Genomic DNA, 15,855 nt, shown 5'->3' on the forward strand with positions numbered 1-15,855 from the left:
TGGCGGGCCGGTGGGTCACCAGGCTCAGCTCCCTTGCTGTGGATTGAGCGTGGGGCCAGCTGCAGTGTCCCTGAGTGTCCCCAGAGTGTCGCCGGCCAAGGGGGCTCTGTGTCATGCACAGCCTCTCAGCAGCTGGGACAAACTTTAGCCAGGCAGTCACAGGTTCAGAGCACAGGTTCAGGTGCCCGTTCCACCTGGGAGTTCCTCGGTCTGCAGGAACAAGCATACGGACTGTCCCACCTTTGCGGGGGATGCGGACCCCCTTGCAGATTCTGTCCCCCAGTGAGGGCTGTGTGGGACCGGGCTTGGTGGGTCAGCGGCAGATGTGGGCTGAGGGCAGCACAGCCTGGGCCTCGGGTGTGGACCTTGGGCAGGAGACAGCCTGCTCACCCACACACAGCCCCAGGAAGCCGTGAAGACTGGAGGGAGGAGACCTGGACCAGGGCTGGCGGAGCCCTTCTTCAGGGCATGAGGCCCTCCACATGGAGGTGCCAGTGGCCTGGCCTCTGCGCCCTCCCCGTGGGCAGGAATCCCTTGAGCCTGGGTCTTCCAGGTGCGGAAGCATGGGGTGGCCCGTAAACTCTGCTCTGGACCTTGTGACTGATAGCTGGCTGCCGCGTCCTTCCTCCTGAAGTCCCAGGGGAGCCCCAGGCACCAGGCCAGGGGAGCCAGATGCATCCCCCACCCCCGCTGCCCCCAGCCTGCAGTGGACCTCAGCTGACCTCGTTCCGTCAGTCCTGTGAGTCAGTGGTGGTGGAGGCGACCATGCCAAGCCATGCAGGACCTGGGATCAGCGCTGGGACAGGGAGAGGCCGGCTGGGGCCTGCAGGTCACCTTGGGCCCTTGCTCCAGCACACCTTGTTTGGCTATGTGGGCAGTCAGGGAGGTGCCAGGGCCAGCAGCAGCTTCCGTTGCAGCCACGGAGCCCACACTCTGCTGGGGTAGGGGCTCCAGCCCCTCCCTCCCTCACCAGGGACATGGGCAGGGCTTGGGCAGTCACACAGCTTGCACAGCTGCCCCCAGGTCGCACTGGGAGCCACATGGCCCTTGAGCAGGTAGAGGCGGCCCCCAGGACGGCCTCCCTCCACTGTCTGGCGCTGCTGGCAGCTGCCGGGGGACACACTCAGATGGGGCCTGGACCACGGGCACGCGCCTGTCAGCTGCTGCTGTCTAACCCTCGGGGTGCCTGCACCCTGGTGAGGAGTCTCTTCCTGCCCTGTGACTGTGGACTCCATGCCCTTTAGTGCGGGTCAGTCTGGGTGCTTGAGGGGAGCCAGATCAGCACTGGTCACTCACTTGTCACTTATTCACGCATTCCATGTGTACTTGTGTGTGTAGCCGTCACCTTCCCACCAGTCCTTCTATCGACCCACCCTCCCACCTGTCCATCCACTTACTGTGTCCCACCCATCATCTCTCCATGTGCCCACCCACCGCTCGTCCACCCACCTGTCCTCCGGCGTGGAGCTTGGTGTGATGGAAGGACACAAGTTCTCTTCTCATGCAGCCTTGACGGGGAACAGAACCTCGTTGAGCTCCAGGTCCGGCCCCTCTGCCCAGGAGGAGGGCAGCAGAAGGCAGGGGTGGGGAGGGGCCCATGCCCAGGAGGAGGAGGAGGAGAGCTGGGGAGCCGGGCACGTGCAGGTGCAGGGGTCTTGGAGCCTGGATGGAGCTGGCCTGGCAGGGGCCGGGGAGGGCACTGTGCCCAGGAGGAGTGAGCCAGAAGATGGAAGTCTCTATTTGGATTTCTTCCTTTCAAATAAAATGAAAAAAAAGAGAATGTTCTTAAACTAGGTGCTGCTTCATATATATGTATATATTTAATATTTGTCCATTTTACTAGAAAGAGCAAACGAGAGAGAGAGAGTGTGCTTCCACCGCTGGTTCACTCCCCAGTGGCCACAACAGCCAGAGCTGGGCTGAAGCCTCCCACGTGGGGGGCAGGGACCCGGGCCCTTGGCAACCACCTGCTGTTCCCAGAAAGCAGGAACGAGCTGTGGAAACCCCACTTTCGGAGCAGTGGGGTTCTGGGCTGTGCATTCACCACCAAGCCCAGTGCCGTCCCCCAGGGAGTTCTTCAGGTGGCGCTCGGTGATGTTTAAGGACTGTGGCTGTGAAAACCAGGGGTGAGGAGCCAGCGGGGGCTGAGGGTCCCGGGGTTGGTGGAGGATGAGTGGGGACGGAGGTGCTGGGAGAGATCGCGTGGCCAGAGGTGACTGTGTGGGCGCTATAGGCTGGGCGGTGCACAGAGCAGGGACTGTCCCAGGACAGGTGGCCTGGCCCTGCACGTGAGAGACCAGACCAGTTTGGGGGCTGGATAGGGCTCCTGCCAGGTGTCGGGCTGTGGCCTCATCTGCTGTGTGGGGCCACTGTCATCCGGGGATCCCTGTGGGCACTGTGACCTCCAGGTGCTGTGTGCAACCTCACAGGTCACCGAAGAGAGCCCTGCGGCACGCGTGCGGTGGGTCGGGGCCATGCCCATCAGGTGCCTGCCGCTTTCCTGGACGGAGCCCTGGGCCCCTGTGCGCACCGGTAGCCTCACACCTGGACTCCTGCTGCTCCCTGGGGCCCTGCTTGCCTGCCCTCATGGAGGGCACGGGCTGGCCAGGGCGTCTCATACGTTTCTCCTGGAAGTTGGTGCGGCATCCAGGTAGCCGTCTGCTGCAGCTCCTTTTGCTTCCGGGACATAGATACGGCCCGTCTCTGGGACTTGTTCTGTGCCTGGCAGAGGGGTTTGCCTGCAGGCTCCCAGCTCTATCCGAGTGCCGCCCTTGCTGCGGGACCCCCAAACACACCGTGACTGCCCCTCCACCTCCGTGTTTCCGAGTCACCCCCGTTCATACGTTCAGAGCCTGTGCCGAGTGTGCAGCCGTGTACCTAAGGCAGAGTAGCCTGGTGCGTGGAGGGACCTGGCGGAGGCCACGCTGGCTCAGCCAGTCCTGAGCCCTCCGATCTCTCAGGGATGCCTGGGGAGCTGAGCCAGCCAGCATGGAGGGACCTGGTGGAGGCCACGCTGGCTCAGCCAGTCCTGAGCCCTCTGATCTCTCAGGGATGCCTAGGGAGCTGAGCCAGCCAGCATGGCTGCCCAGCAGTGCCCCCAGGACCCGGTCCTCGGGCAGCCAAGTGCACCTGACCCCTGCTGCCTGGTTTGTCTGACGCAGAGCTGAGCTGGGGTGGGGGCGCTGGGTGGAAGAGTGGGGAAGCTGCTGAGTGTCTTGGGTTTGCTCAGAGCCCACATACGCCCTGCCAGGTGGGGCTGGCAGCTTGGGGGTGCCTGTGCTATTCCCGGAGCCGCCTGCCTCCCATATGTTGGACGGCAGGAGAGTGAACCCTCCCCCTCGGTGTGTTAAGGGTTATTTATGTATTTGCAGGGCAGAGCTAGAGCTCTTGTATCTGCTATTCCCCAAGTGGTCCCAATGGCCAGGAGCTGGGAACCTCTTCTAGGTCTCCCACACAGGTTCGGGTCCCAAGGCCATCCTGCACTGCCTTCCCAGGTCATAAACAGGAAGCTGGATGGGAAGTAGAGCAGCCGAAACATGAACCAGTGCCCATATGGGATGCCAGCACAGCATATGAAGGCTTCCCTTGCTAAGCCGTAGTGCCAACCCCTTTGCTGTTTGATTCTGCTCTCTGGGGCGCTTGGTGAAGGGACTATGAACTCGTTGCCAGGGGCTACGCCAGTGACTGGCATGCTCCATAGTGGCCCTGCTTGCGTTGCAGATCTTCCTGCAGTTGGTTCATGGATCTTTGTTGCTCCTTTGCTGTTCACTGGGCTGGCCATGTTGGGGACTGGCAATGCCTGGGGCTGGCCGTGTCTAGAGCCCAGCTGTGTCCAGGGGCAGCCATGCCTGGGGGACTGACTGTGTCTGGGGCTGACCGTGTCTGCGGACTGGCCATGCCTAGAGCCACTGTGTCCTGGGATTGTCAGGGTTGGCAGTCGGCTGTGTCTGTGGACTGGCCATGCCTAGGGCCACCGTGTCCTGGGATTGTCAGGGTTGGCAGCCGGCTGTGTCTGTGGACTGGCCATGCCTAGGGCCACCGTGTCCTGGGATTGTCAGGGTTGGCAGCCGGCTGTGTCTGTGGACTGGCCATGCCTAGGGCCACCGTGTCCTGGGATTGTCAGGTTTGGCAGCCGGCTGTGTCTGGGGCCCAGCCAGGTCAGAGGCCGGCTGTCTGGGGGCTTCCATGAGGGACCTTGACCCACCGGAGGTTTTTCGCATGACCTGTGTCTCAGGTCCCCCAGGGAGTTGTGTGTGTTTGTGTGTGGGGGGCAGTGGCTGCTGGATGTCCCCACAGTGGGGTCCCCCAGCCCAGGACAGGCTCGAGCCCCTCCACTGACTCCTGTGCGTGAATCACTGCGTGACAGTGACCCCTAGAGGTCATGGGGAAGATGGGCTGTGGACCCACATGGTGCCGTCCCAGGATGAGGCAGCCATGCCTCCGGGGCTGTCCACGGCATAACTCGGTCTTTGGTCTGTCCTGGGCAGCATGGGGAGGTGGCAGGGGCCCGAGACCCCAGCCCTGCCCCCTTCTGTGTCTGAGCCCCCGCCGTGAGCCTGGTCTGGAGATGGGAGCTGTCCGCTTCCTCACTCTGGGGACGTTTTCCACACATGAGGGTTGGAGTTCTGGTGTGGCAGCTGACTTGGGCGGGGTGGGCTCCGTGCTGACAGTGAATGCTTCGCCTGAAGGTCGTGGCGCTCCTTGCACGTCCGTGTGTCCACCCTCCTGATGACTGTTGGAATACGGCCTGGGCATAATCTCACCTGTGTGAGCCTGAGCCAACCGTACGTGCCATGAGCTCCCGTTCACTGGCAACCGAGCTGGCCTCAAGTGGGGTGGGGGTGGCCACAGACCGCTGCGCTTTCTGTGGACGTGGGGGACGGTGCACGGAGCAGTGGCGTCCCCAGAGCCAGCAGTTCTGCCTGGTGCAGCGTGGGAGGAGCTGGCCACCTGGGGTCACTGTGCTCCTGCAGTTGAGAGGCCTGAGTTGGCTGTGATGAGGGACCTTTCGGGAAGGGACTGGAGAGGCCCAGGCTGCGTTCCTCTGTCAGAGCTCATGGCCAGAGAGCCCGGCATCTTGGTATACCATGAGGGGCACGGTTGGTGTGCATGGTCCATGATGGCTGGGGAGAGTGCTGGGACCCTGCCAGAGGCCCCTCATGACACCCTGTGCTTGCTGTGTTGGCAACTGCTCCTTTTCACAGGTGACACGGCCACTGCAGCTGCCCTCTCAGTGGAGGTGCCTTGTGGACCTGCTTCCTGGCTCCCAGCTCTGCTGAGCCAGGCACCCTCCTGGGTGCTGGGGTCTGCCTCTCCTGACCCCCTCCTTGCGAGGCTGAGCTGCTCAAGCTGTCTTCCTGTCCGTGAGGACCTTGCTCTGCTGAGTGTGGGCCAGGGTCCCCGTGGTGCTTCCTGGGACCTGGGTCTGGCCATTCGTTTCTGGCAGCAGATGCAGGAGGGGGTGGCTGTGGGCATCCTCCCTCCATCTAGATGCAGACATGTCCCTCCACATGTGTGCCGGCACGTATGCCCATCGGCACATGTCTGCACACACAGTGCGTGTGACACACCTGTGGCTCTGGCACACGTTCCCCACACGTCACAGGCACATGGAGTGCTTCCACACACGTGCAGTGCACACACACTCATTGCCTGTCTTCCGCAGGCTACCAAGGCTCTGTGTGCTCGAGAGCCCCCCACTGGAGCCAGGACTTGGGACCTGGTGGGGTGCAGTACCCATGGTTAGTTTCTGCTCAGTGCCAACCCTGGCAGGCAGCAGTGATGGCCCGAGGAGCTAGGCCCCTGCCATACCCAGCCAGTTTCCCCTGCATTTTGGGCGTTTGGAGGATGAAGCAGTGGCCGACACCCGCGAAGAGCTGCAGGGTTCTGTGGAGGCTTCAGGTTGGTTTCTGGGTTAGGCGAGGGTTCAAGGGCTGATGCGCATGACCACCTGAGTGTTGCACGCTGGTGAGGTCAGACTGACCCAGGGCCAACCTGAGACATGTGCCCGGCTGCCTGGCCTCTGGAGTGGCCCCTGGGTCACCCTTCCTTGCTGGGTCTTGGAGCAGCCTCCCAGCGTCCTGGGACCAGCGGGGCGTGAACTTGACACACTCACCAGGGCTGGAGGGAGGTCAGTGGTTCAGCCAGCATCTGGAGCTCTGCTCCGGACTGCCCAGGAGGGTTGGGGTGGGCCCTGCTCGGCCCACTGTGGAGGCCCAGGAGGTGCACAGCTGGACTTGCTCTAAGCCCCCGCTGGGTGGGGGACAGCCAGGCCGGAGCCACACACCCGGCCCAGCTGGTCAACCTGGTGTGACCGCCACATCAGTCTGTGAGAGGTACAGGGCCGATGCTGGTGGTGGATCCCCGTAGAATGAGCTAGAAGGTGCCCCTGCCTGTTTCCTGGGAGTGGACTGGGTGCCCGCCCGCTCATGACTGTGCCCAGGGCTGCCCCCTTGAGCCCCGCGCGACCATGACGGTGACTGGGCTGCCCCTTGAGCCCATTGAGCCCATGATTGCAGCCCGTGGCTGCCCCTTTGCAGCTGCCCCACTGCCACGGGCCTCTGGAAGCCCACGCTGAGCTCCACTGGGTTACACGCTGAGCCCCACGTGCCCATGACTGTGGCGGGGGCTACCCCACGACCATGGCAAAGGCTGCTCCTTTCCTGGGCCAGGCTAAACTTCCATAGCCGAGTCACTTCCCAAGCCTGGCTGGGGCAGGTTCTGGTTTGGGGGCCATGGTGGGAAAGGGGTTCTGCTGCCTCCGGGGATACCCCTCACCCCTGGGGATACCCCTCACCCCTGGGCACCCGTGGGATCCTCCCCTGTGCTCACTGAGCTACTGCTGTGTGGAAGCCTAGCCGGGGGTGCGGCGGGCACCAGGTGCAGGGCCGCCGGCCCAGGGTGGGCCTGCAGCCCTCCCCCTCCGGGATGCACTTGAACCGGCCGCCTGCTTCTGTCAGTCATCCATTTCCCGCCGTGCCTGTCCGCACACGTGTGCCGCCTTTGTGTTCCTGGGGCGGGGGATGGGAGCGTGTGGCCTGGCTCGGCACGCCCCCTCCCCACCCCATCCCCTTTCCCTGTGAAAGTCAGAGCCGGCAGGGGTAGAAAGGAGAGCCGAGTCTCTCTCCTTTGTCCTCTGGGGTCCCGGGCGGCTTTGTTCCCTTTGACCCTGTAGTTGTTGGGGCTCCCCTGCGGGAGCCAGCTGCGGGCCCTCCCCACTGGCCCCAGCCCGCCTCGGTGGGGGGTCCTCGTGCTGCCGCCCCAGGGCTAGCTTTGATTGGCCACCCTTTCCTTTGCCCCCTGGGGTGGCCTTGGCGCTGAGAACTGGCCCGACCTGTTTGCGCAGGCTTCCTCACAGCAGCGTGTGTTGGGGGGTGTTTACCTGTGGGGCCACCTCCGGCTGCACTTCCACAAGCCAGCCCAGGAGCAGCGGGAACCCAGCGCCCTGCTCGGGACCCTGGGGAAGACACCCGCCCACCTGGGTGAATTTGCCTGGTCACGTGCCCAGGACGGGCACCCTGGGAACCCTTTTAAGTGTGTTATTTATTTGTATGAAAGGCAGAAAAAGAGGGGAAGAGCTTCCCTCTGCTTCACTCCCCAAATGACCACAACGGCCAGGGTGGGCCAGGCTGGCCTTGAGCCAGGAGCTCCAGCACAGTTCTGTGTGAGTAGCCGGGGGCCAGCACCTGGCCCTCCTCCGTGCCCGGGGAGATCCTGGGGTGGGTCGTCAGCTCCCCTAGACTCCGCGAGTGCCCCTTACTGCTGTGGAGAAGGGACTTGGGCACGCTCCAACGGGGGCGTTCCTGGAGGCCTGCTTGCTCACTGCGCCACGAATGGTGCAGCCCAAAGCTGGGCAGGCTGGGGCACTGCTGGCTGCCTGGGCATTGTCACCCAGGAGCCGGCCTGGAGCCCCTTCTTGGAGCCCCCAAGGAAGCCCAGCCCGACAGGCATCGCAGGCTCCGAGGAGCGGCCACCACAAGCAAGCATCCAAGTGAGGGCATGGGGCGAGTGGGGACAGATGCTGCTCAGGGTGCCTGGACCCTCTGTCCCAGAGCCTGGCTCAGGTCCCTGGGCTCCTGGACCCGTGTGGGAGACCCAGCTGGAGCTCCTGGTTCCTGACTAGGGCCTGCCTCTGCCCTGGCTTTGGTGGGGATTTAGGGAGTGAACCAGCAGACGGAAGATGTCTCTGTGTGTCTTTCAAATGAACAGAATAAATTTGAAAAGCAAAAATGCACAAAAAAGCGGAACAAGCTTTTTAAGAAATGGTCCCACATGAATGAAGATGAAGGAGAGAAGGTGGCAGACCCTGGGACATGAGGGTCAGGGTCAGTGGTCATGTCAGGCTTGAGGGACAGGGTTAGGGGTGTGAGGGACAGGGTCAGGGGTCAGAGGTCAGGGTCATGTCAGGGTTGTGAGGGACAGGGTCAGAGGGGTGAGGGCGGGCTTCGCTGTCTGGCTCAGGGCCTATGATTGTGTTTGAGCTTGGCGGCATGTTGCCAGGGCAGCCATTCTCCACTCGCCTGTGCCCTCTTGGTCCTTGAGTGTCTGTCTGTCCCTCTGTGCCTGGCACGTGGGTCACCTGGAACTGCAAGGGGGTGGTGGCGGGCCCCTTGATCTCGGGCCCATAACCATGAGTGAAAGAGACTGCTCAAGCTGACGGTTCTTGGGGTGTGGGTGAAGGAGGAGCACCCACAAGGTGTGTGCCTCTGTCCCCGAGGAGGCCACGCTCAGGGGTGGTGTCACTGGTCTAGACCCACAGGACAGGCACAGCCCCCATGGCAGATGTGGCCGGGGGTGTGGTCAGGGCACCCAGCTCAGACACACCTTGGGCCTGGTGCTGATGGCTGCTGCAAGGACCAGAATGTGCATCCAACACAGTGACAAGAGGAAGACACAGTTCAAAGAATGCAAACGGGAGCTGCAGCGGATGGGGCAGGAAGGGGTGGAACAAGGGACAAGGTGTAGAGAGTAGACACAGGCAAAAGAGGAGTGGGGCCTGCCTGTAGAAAGCTGGGGGTCCTGGACGTTGGGAGCTGGGATCCTGGGCTTGGAGAACTGGGGGTCCTGGGCTTTGACAACCAGAGGTCCTGGGTGTTGAGAACCGGGGGCCCTGGGCTTTGAAAATGGCAGTCCTGGTCTTTGAGGACCAGCAGTTTTGGACTTTGAAAACAGGAGGTCCTGGAAGTTGAGAACTGTGGCTCCTTGGCTTTGAGAATGAGGGTCCTGGGCTTTGGATCTGGGGGTCCTGGGTGTTGAGTCCTGGGTGTTGAGAATTGGTAGTCCTGGGCTTTGGAACTGGTGGTCCTGGGTGTTGAGAACTGGGGGCCCTGGGCATCGAGATCCGGGGGTCCTGGACTTTTGAGAACCAGGGATCCTGGACTTTGAGAGCCAGTGGTCCTGGGTGTTGAGAACCGGTGGCCCTGGGTGTTGAGAACCAGGGGCCCTACAGCTTTGAGAACCAACAGTTCTGGGTGTTGAGAACCAGGGGCCCTACAGCTTTGAGAACCTAGGGTCCTGGGCGTTGAGAACTGGGGGCCCTGGGCATCAAGATCTGGGGGTCCTGGGCTTTGAGAACCAGCGGTCCTGGGTGTTGAGAACCGGGGGCCCTACAGCTTCGAGAACCGGGAGTCCTGGGCATTGCAAACCGGGGACTACTTTTTTACCTGAGGCTGAGGAAGGATGTTGGGGGGTGTGGCCGCAGGCACTTCTGGGTCCCCTTTGGGATGGCAGGATTTGTATTGTGAGCAGATTTGTGGGTAGGTCGGCCTGGGTCTCCTCTGACCATGCCTGGTCCAGGCAGTGTCCTTCTGGGAGACCTTGCCTTGCAGGTGACCATCCGGTCCGCTTCCCCCATGGGAGGCTCACCCCTCCCACCCTGGGTGTTTGGGGGACCCAGTTGCTAGGTCCTCTTCTCTGGGCAGTGCATCCATCCTGTGGCCACACAGGCTGAGTGGGTATGGCGTCTGTTGGCCACTATTAGTTTTTAGGATTTGCTTACTTTTTGAGAGAGCGAGAGGTTGAGTTTCTACCTGCTGCTTCAGTCCCCAGATGACCACAGCAGCCAGGCCAGAGCCAGAGGCTACTCTTGCTGATGCGTTTTCTGCATGTTTCACTGCCAGGAGTCAAACAGCCTTTGAGGCAGTGCAGTCACTGCAGTGGTGCGGGGACAGAGAGCTCTGCAGGTGTCTGGGCGCTTGGCCGAGGAGCGGCCAGGGCAAGAGACTGGGCGCCCAGGGCACAGGGTGTGGGTTGTCAGTGGAGTGGGAACCGGAACCCGGGAGGAGTCTTCTGAGCTCTGGGGAGAACAGAGCAGGCGAAAATTCCTTATTTCTGCCTCCTGGGTTGGGCACAGGCGGGTCCAGCCTTTGGGCTCTGTTTCCCAGAGCCCAGCCGGCGCCTTGCAGGTCCCCCGGGGCTCCCCTCGGTCGGTCTTCTGCTCAGCACAGGGCAGTTCTCTGTTTAGACCGGCGGCAGGAGGGGAGCTGTGGTCCATTTCATGGAGTGGAGCCCTGGGAGAGGGGCACTGTGGGGGTCGGCCAGAAGGGCGGCGCTGGCGAAGGGCAGGCGCCCCTCCCAGGAGCAGGCAGGTGCTTTCCTGCATCAGAAAGCTGAGTGGATGAGCTGTGGCCGCATGTCACTCTGCCTCGTGTTGAGTGAATGTGGGAGGAGCCAGATGTGTCCACCTGGCTCGGAGCGTGGGGTGTGGCCCCAATCTGCGGGAATCCAGCGCAGTTGTGTGGCTGGGCAGAGGGGGCTCAGGAGCTCGGGAGCTTGGAGTTGAGCTTGCTCTTGAAAGGGTCTTTGTTTTCCCCCAAAGGCAGCAAACTGCATGGATCTAGTCAGGACAGGGGCAGTAAGTGTGTCTCAGCCCATCCTGTGTTGGGCCTGTTCAGTGAGCTTCGACGTGGGAGGGGCTGGGTGCTTGTCCAGCCTGCAGCTCCAGCTGCTCCGTGTCTGTTTTCCAGCGACATCTTTGACGCCATGTTCCCTGTCACCCACATTGCCGGCGAGACTGTCATCCAGCAAGGTGAGCGCCGCGGCCATGCTCCGTGCACCTTTGGGGGAAGGTGGGGAGACACTGGGTCCTGTGGGTCCACCCGGAGAACGTGGCTGGGACCGGAGCCTTCCTGGGCTGCCGTCTGGGGTTAGCCGGGGCCTGCATGGCGGCACGGGTGGTTAAGCCGCAGCTCGCCCCGCCAGCGTTCCAGTCCCGGCTACTGCTCTTTCAGCCAGCTCACTGGTGGTGCCCCAGGAAAGCAGTGAAGCACAGCCTGGTGCCCTGGGCCCTGTGCTCACATGGGAGACCTGGATGGCACTCCTGGCTCTGCTGACTTGGCCCTGGCTGTTGGAGCCACTTAGAGAGTGAGCCAGGGGATGGCTTGCTTTCTCTGTCACTCAACCTTTCAAATAAAATAATTTGAAAATCTTTTCTTTTTTTACATAAAGATGTATTTATTTTTATTTGAAAGGCAGATTTACAGACAGAAGGAGAGAGAGGGAAAGATCTTCCATTGGCTGGTTCACTCTCCAAGTAGCCGCAGTGGCGGAGCTGAGCTGATCCGAAGCCAGAAGCCCCCTTAGGGTCTCCCATGTGGGTGCAGGGTCCCAAGGTTTTGGGCATTCCTCCACTGCTTTCCCAGGCCACAAGCAGGGAGCTGGTTGAGAAGTAGAGCAGCTGGGACATGAACTAGTGCCCATATGGGATCCTGGAGCATACAAGGCGAGGATTTAGCCACTAGGTCATCATGCTGGACCTATAATTTGAAAATTAAAAACAAAGACAGAGAGAGAGAGACTCCCCCGCTGCCCAGCTCCTGTGTCTTGGCGCTCACACCTGTCTTCTTCCTCCTGCAGGGAACGAAGGTGACAACTTCTACGTTATTGACCAAGGAGAAGTGGACGTGAGTGCCCCCGGCTGCTGGGGACAGTGGCTCCTGTCCCCACACCTCCTCCTGGGCGCTGTTCCCTTTGTCCCCCACACAGCAATGGGAGAGGGCTGAAAGCACGGTCAGCGATGAGCGCGAGTGGGGGTGGCCAGCAGCTGGGGCTGTGTGCTCTGTCCTCTGCCTCCACCTTCCCCAGGGTGTTGTGCTCAGCCTGCCCACTTTGGGTCCTCCTTGGTTTGCCTTGCTGGACGGAATCCCAGGCACCTGCCCCAGCGGCCCCTGCCCCTAGCAGAGCAGGGGTTGATTTCTATTCGGGTTGGGCCCAGAGGGACACCGTCATTCCCCACCCTACACCCCACCCCGTTTGTGCTGGCCTGGGCAGCCTGCCCTGCAGAGGGGAGAGGCATCTCTGGGGCCCCTCCCTGAGCCCACCTCATCCCCACACTATTGTCCACTCCGTGCTGGCCTGGGTGGACTTCCCTGCCAGGAGACCTCTCCCTGAGCCCACCTCATCTCTCTATACCATCTGTCCTCTTGGTGACGCACCTGCCTCCCTTGTTCTTTCCACGGCACCTGTCCACTTCCTTCCTGGGTCACAGCTCAAGTTCAACTTCACAGTAATGTGATTTTTTCCTATGGCCCTTTCTGTCGACCATGAGATGAGGCCCCAGATGCCCACTGCTATCCTTGAGGGCCCCCCCGAGTCACTTAGGGGCGGGGACTTGGGCTGGGGATGGTCGGTGTGGCCGCCACACCTCCTCCCTTACCACAAACTGCCACCACCTGCCCTGAGCCGGCCCTGCCAGCCGCTGTGCAGCTGACACCACGCCCGGGCCCTGGTTGAGCTATTTCAGGGCTGCGCCTCCGTGCAGCGCTATTCTGGGGAGGCCCTTACTCATGGCTTTCCCCTCGCAGCGGTCATCGCTGGAGTTCTGGGAACTGGGGCAAGCCCGTTCTGCTTCCGAAGCCAGACGCTCAGGAAATGATTCACATTGATCTCCTGCGAAGGGCGCACGCACAGTGCCTGCCGGGGCCTCTGGGTCACAGTCGCCGGCCCCGTGCTGGCTGCAGCAGGGGGGCTGGGCAGGCCCCCACGTCTGGGGTGGGGACTGTCGCCCTCCTGGACCGGAGCACACCCAGGGCTGCCCGGGGTCAGGGAGAAGTGCCCGGAAGCAGCCTAGCCCTGGGCTCAGCTACAGGTCACAGCTGCCTCCTGCTCCTCACCACGGGTCAGAAAAAACCACCACAGGAAACAGAGGCGACAGGGGAAGGGAGCCTAGTCCTCTGCCTGGCTCTGTCTGGGAGCGGGTGCTTGGGGCACCTGGGTGGGATGGGCCCACCCAGGAGACAGGGTAGCTCTCCGGAGCTGCTGACCTGGGACCTTGGCCTGTCCCAATTTGGACCGATGGTTTGCCCACTTGGCCCTGACCTTACACCAGCAGCTTTAGTGACACTCGGTGCTTTCTCTTTGCCTATCACTTGTTTTTTTTTTTTTTTTAAAGATTTATTTATTTATTGGAAAGTCAGAGATACAGAGAGGAGGAGAGACAGAGAGGAAGACCTTCCGTCCGATGATTCACACCCCAAGTGAGCGCAACAGCCAGTGCTATTCCGATCCGAACCCAGGATCCAGGAACTTCTTCCAGTATCCCATACGGGTGCAGGGTCCCGAGGCTTTGGGCCGTCCTTGACTGCTTTCCCAGGCCACAAGCAGGGAGCTGGATGGGAAGTGGAGCTGCCGGGATTAGAACCGGAGCCCATATGGGATCCTGGCATGTTCAAGGCGAGGACTTTGGCCACTGCGCTGCGCCACCAGGCCCTTTGCCTATCACTTGTGAGCCCCTGGTGTCACCCAGCACCTACGGAGCTCCACGTGCCACCCAGCACCCCTGGGAGTTCCAGGTATCACCCAGCACCCAGGGAGCCTCCAGTGTCACCCAGCACCCATGGGAGCTCAAGATGTCACCCAGCACCCATGGGTGTCACCAATGTCACCTAGCACCTATGGGAACCCCCAGTGTCACTCAACATCCACGGAGCTCCAGGTGTCACCCAGCACCCACGTAGCTTCAGTGCCACTCAGCACCACAGGAACCCCAGGTGTCACCCAGCACCCATGGGGCTGCACATGTCATCCAGCACCCACAGGGGTGCCCGGTGTCACCCAGCACCCACAGAAGCACCAGGTGTTACCCAGCACCCATGGGGCTCCACGTGTCACCAGCACCCACGGCGGTCCCCGGTGTTACCCAGCACCCACAGAGCTCCAGGTGTCATCCAGCACCCATGGAGCTACTGGTATCACCCAGCACCCATGGGGGCTCCCGGAGTCACCCAGACTCACGAGGCTCAACGTATCACTCAGGACTCACGGAGCTCCACACATCACCCAGCACCCATGGGGGTCCCCGGTGTCATCCAGTACCCATGGAGCTCCACATGTCACCCAGCACCCACAGGGTTCCACGCATCACCCAGCACCCACAGGGTTCCCTGGTGTCATCCAGCACCCACGGAGCTACCAGTGTCACCCAACACCCACGGAGTTCCAGGTGTCACTCAGAATCCACAGGAGTCCCAGGTGTTTCCTGGCCCTGGGGGAGCCCCTCCCTGCCCTGTGTCAGACTGTGGGAAGGAGAGGATACAGCTTCTGCCCTGAAGAAGACCAAGGGGAACAGGGCATGGCAGCCTTCTGCCCTGTGCTGGTGCCCACAGCCCACTCTGCTGCCTGTCCCTGAGCGAGCTTTGGGGTCCCGTCCGGCCCAAACCATCCCTGTGCAGGCTGGTGCCTCCTGGCTGCTGGGCTCTGCCAGGTCCCTAAGTGCCCACACTGGGTCCAGTTGCAACTGCTCCTTGCATGCGGCACACAGACCCTGCTGCTCAGCCCTGCAGTTCACTCCTGCCCACTCATGCAGCTCCCGATCCCTACCTGCCCAGGACAGAGACGTGCCACCCAGGGGAGAAAGGCTCTGTCCGGCTGGACGCAGCAGGGTTCCTGTCTCTCCTGGAGGCCAGCACAGCTCACGGGGTGGGGGCTGGGTGGTCTGCAGGTAGAGGCTTCCCTACCCTGAGTGTACCCCAAATGTATCACAGAGGAGGGGAGCCTGTGGTCATGGTCCCTGCCCGGGGCTATGACTGCCAGGCTGGGCAGCCAGCAGAGCCCCGAGTGAGAACTTCTGCCTCCGACCCCTATGGAGCCCTTCATCCTCCTCATTGCCACCCCCACCCCCGCTTTCAGGGGCTAACTGTAAACCCTGGGGTCGGATGTTGCTAATCCCCCTGACTCTGCACCCTGTATCTGTCACCCCTCCTAAAAGGATGAATACGGGGAGGAAGGGAGCTGGCTCCCCCCCCAGGGTGTCCCCGACACGAAGGCACCCCCAAGATGGGCTTGGCTGCTTCCCGCTGAGCCGCGTCCTCACTGGCTGCCTGCCCAGCCTTGGCACACTTGGGTTGTCTTAGGAAGGGAAGAGGTGAGGTCACCTTCACAGAACCGGAATTCCCCAAATACAATGTCCTGGTGGCAACGGGCCCCTCCCTGCCTCCCCGCTCCAGGCCTTGGGGACAAAGGCAGCTTTTAAGGCCCTGCTGGACCCCGGCTGGCCAGAGCCAGGATGTCTGGGCACCGTGGGTGGACGCCCGTTTCCTGGCTGCAGCTGCAAGGGGACAAGGCTGTGACTTACGGGGCCTGCCTGGCATTCCATCAGTCTCGTTGGAGACCCCGCCTGACAGGCAGTCACCGTGAGGAGGAGCCCCTGTGACGTGAGAGTGCCCCCCCCAAACAGGACCAGGTCACATGGACAGGCAGCCAGAGGGGTTAAGCCAAAATGGACTGACATGAGGAAGGCGGAGGGGCATGCAACAGGGGTGCCTCTTGAACTCCTGGGCACAAGGATGTGTGGTCTGCCAGCCCCTCTGCCCGCCCCTCACCTTTGCTCAAGACCCAGTCATGCCCAGTGCTCCCCTGCTG

General features: G+C 61.9%; 1 protein-coding gene across 1 annotated transcript in view; it reads left to right on the forward strand.

Moving 5' to 3' along the window:
• PRKAR1B (protein kinase cAMP-dependent type I regulatory subunit beta) overlaps positions 1-15,855 on the forward strand; it is a 42,347-nt gene that overhangs the window by 11,089 nt on the left and 15,403 nt on the right. The window contains exons 4-5 of the mRNA XM_040990073.1: positions 10,965-11,026; positions 11,854-11,900. Coding sequence (XP_040846007.1) covers positions 10,965-11,026; positions 11,854-11,900 — 109 coding nt within the window. The remainder of the gene's footprint in view (positions 1-10,964; positions 11,027-11,853; positions 11,901-15,855) is intronic.

Source organism: Ochotona curzoniae, unplaced genomic scaffold, assembly GCF_017591425.1.
Source record: "Ochotona curzoniae isolate NIBS_2020 unplaced genomic scaffold, NIBS_Ocur_1.0 contig_54, whole genome shotgun sequence".
Lineage (NCBI taxonomy): Eukaryota > Metazoa > Chordata > Mammalia > Lagomorpha > Ochotonidae > Ochotona > Ochotona curzoniae.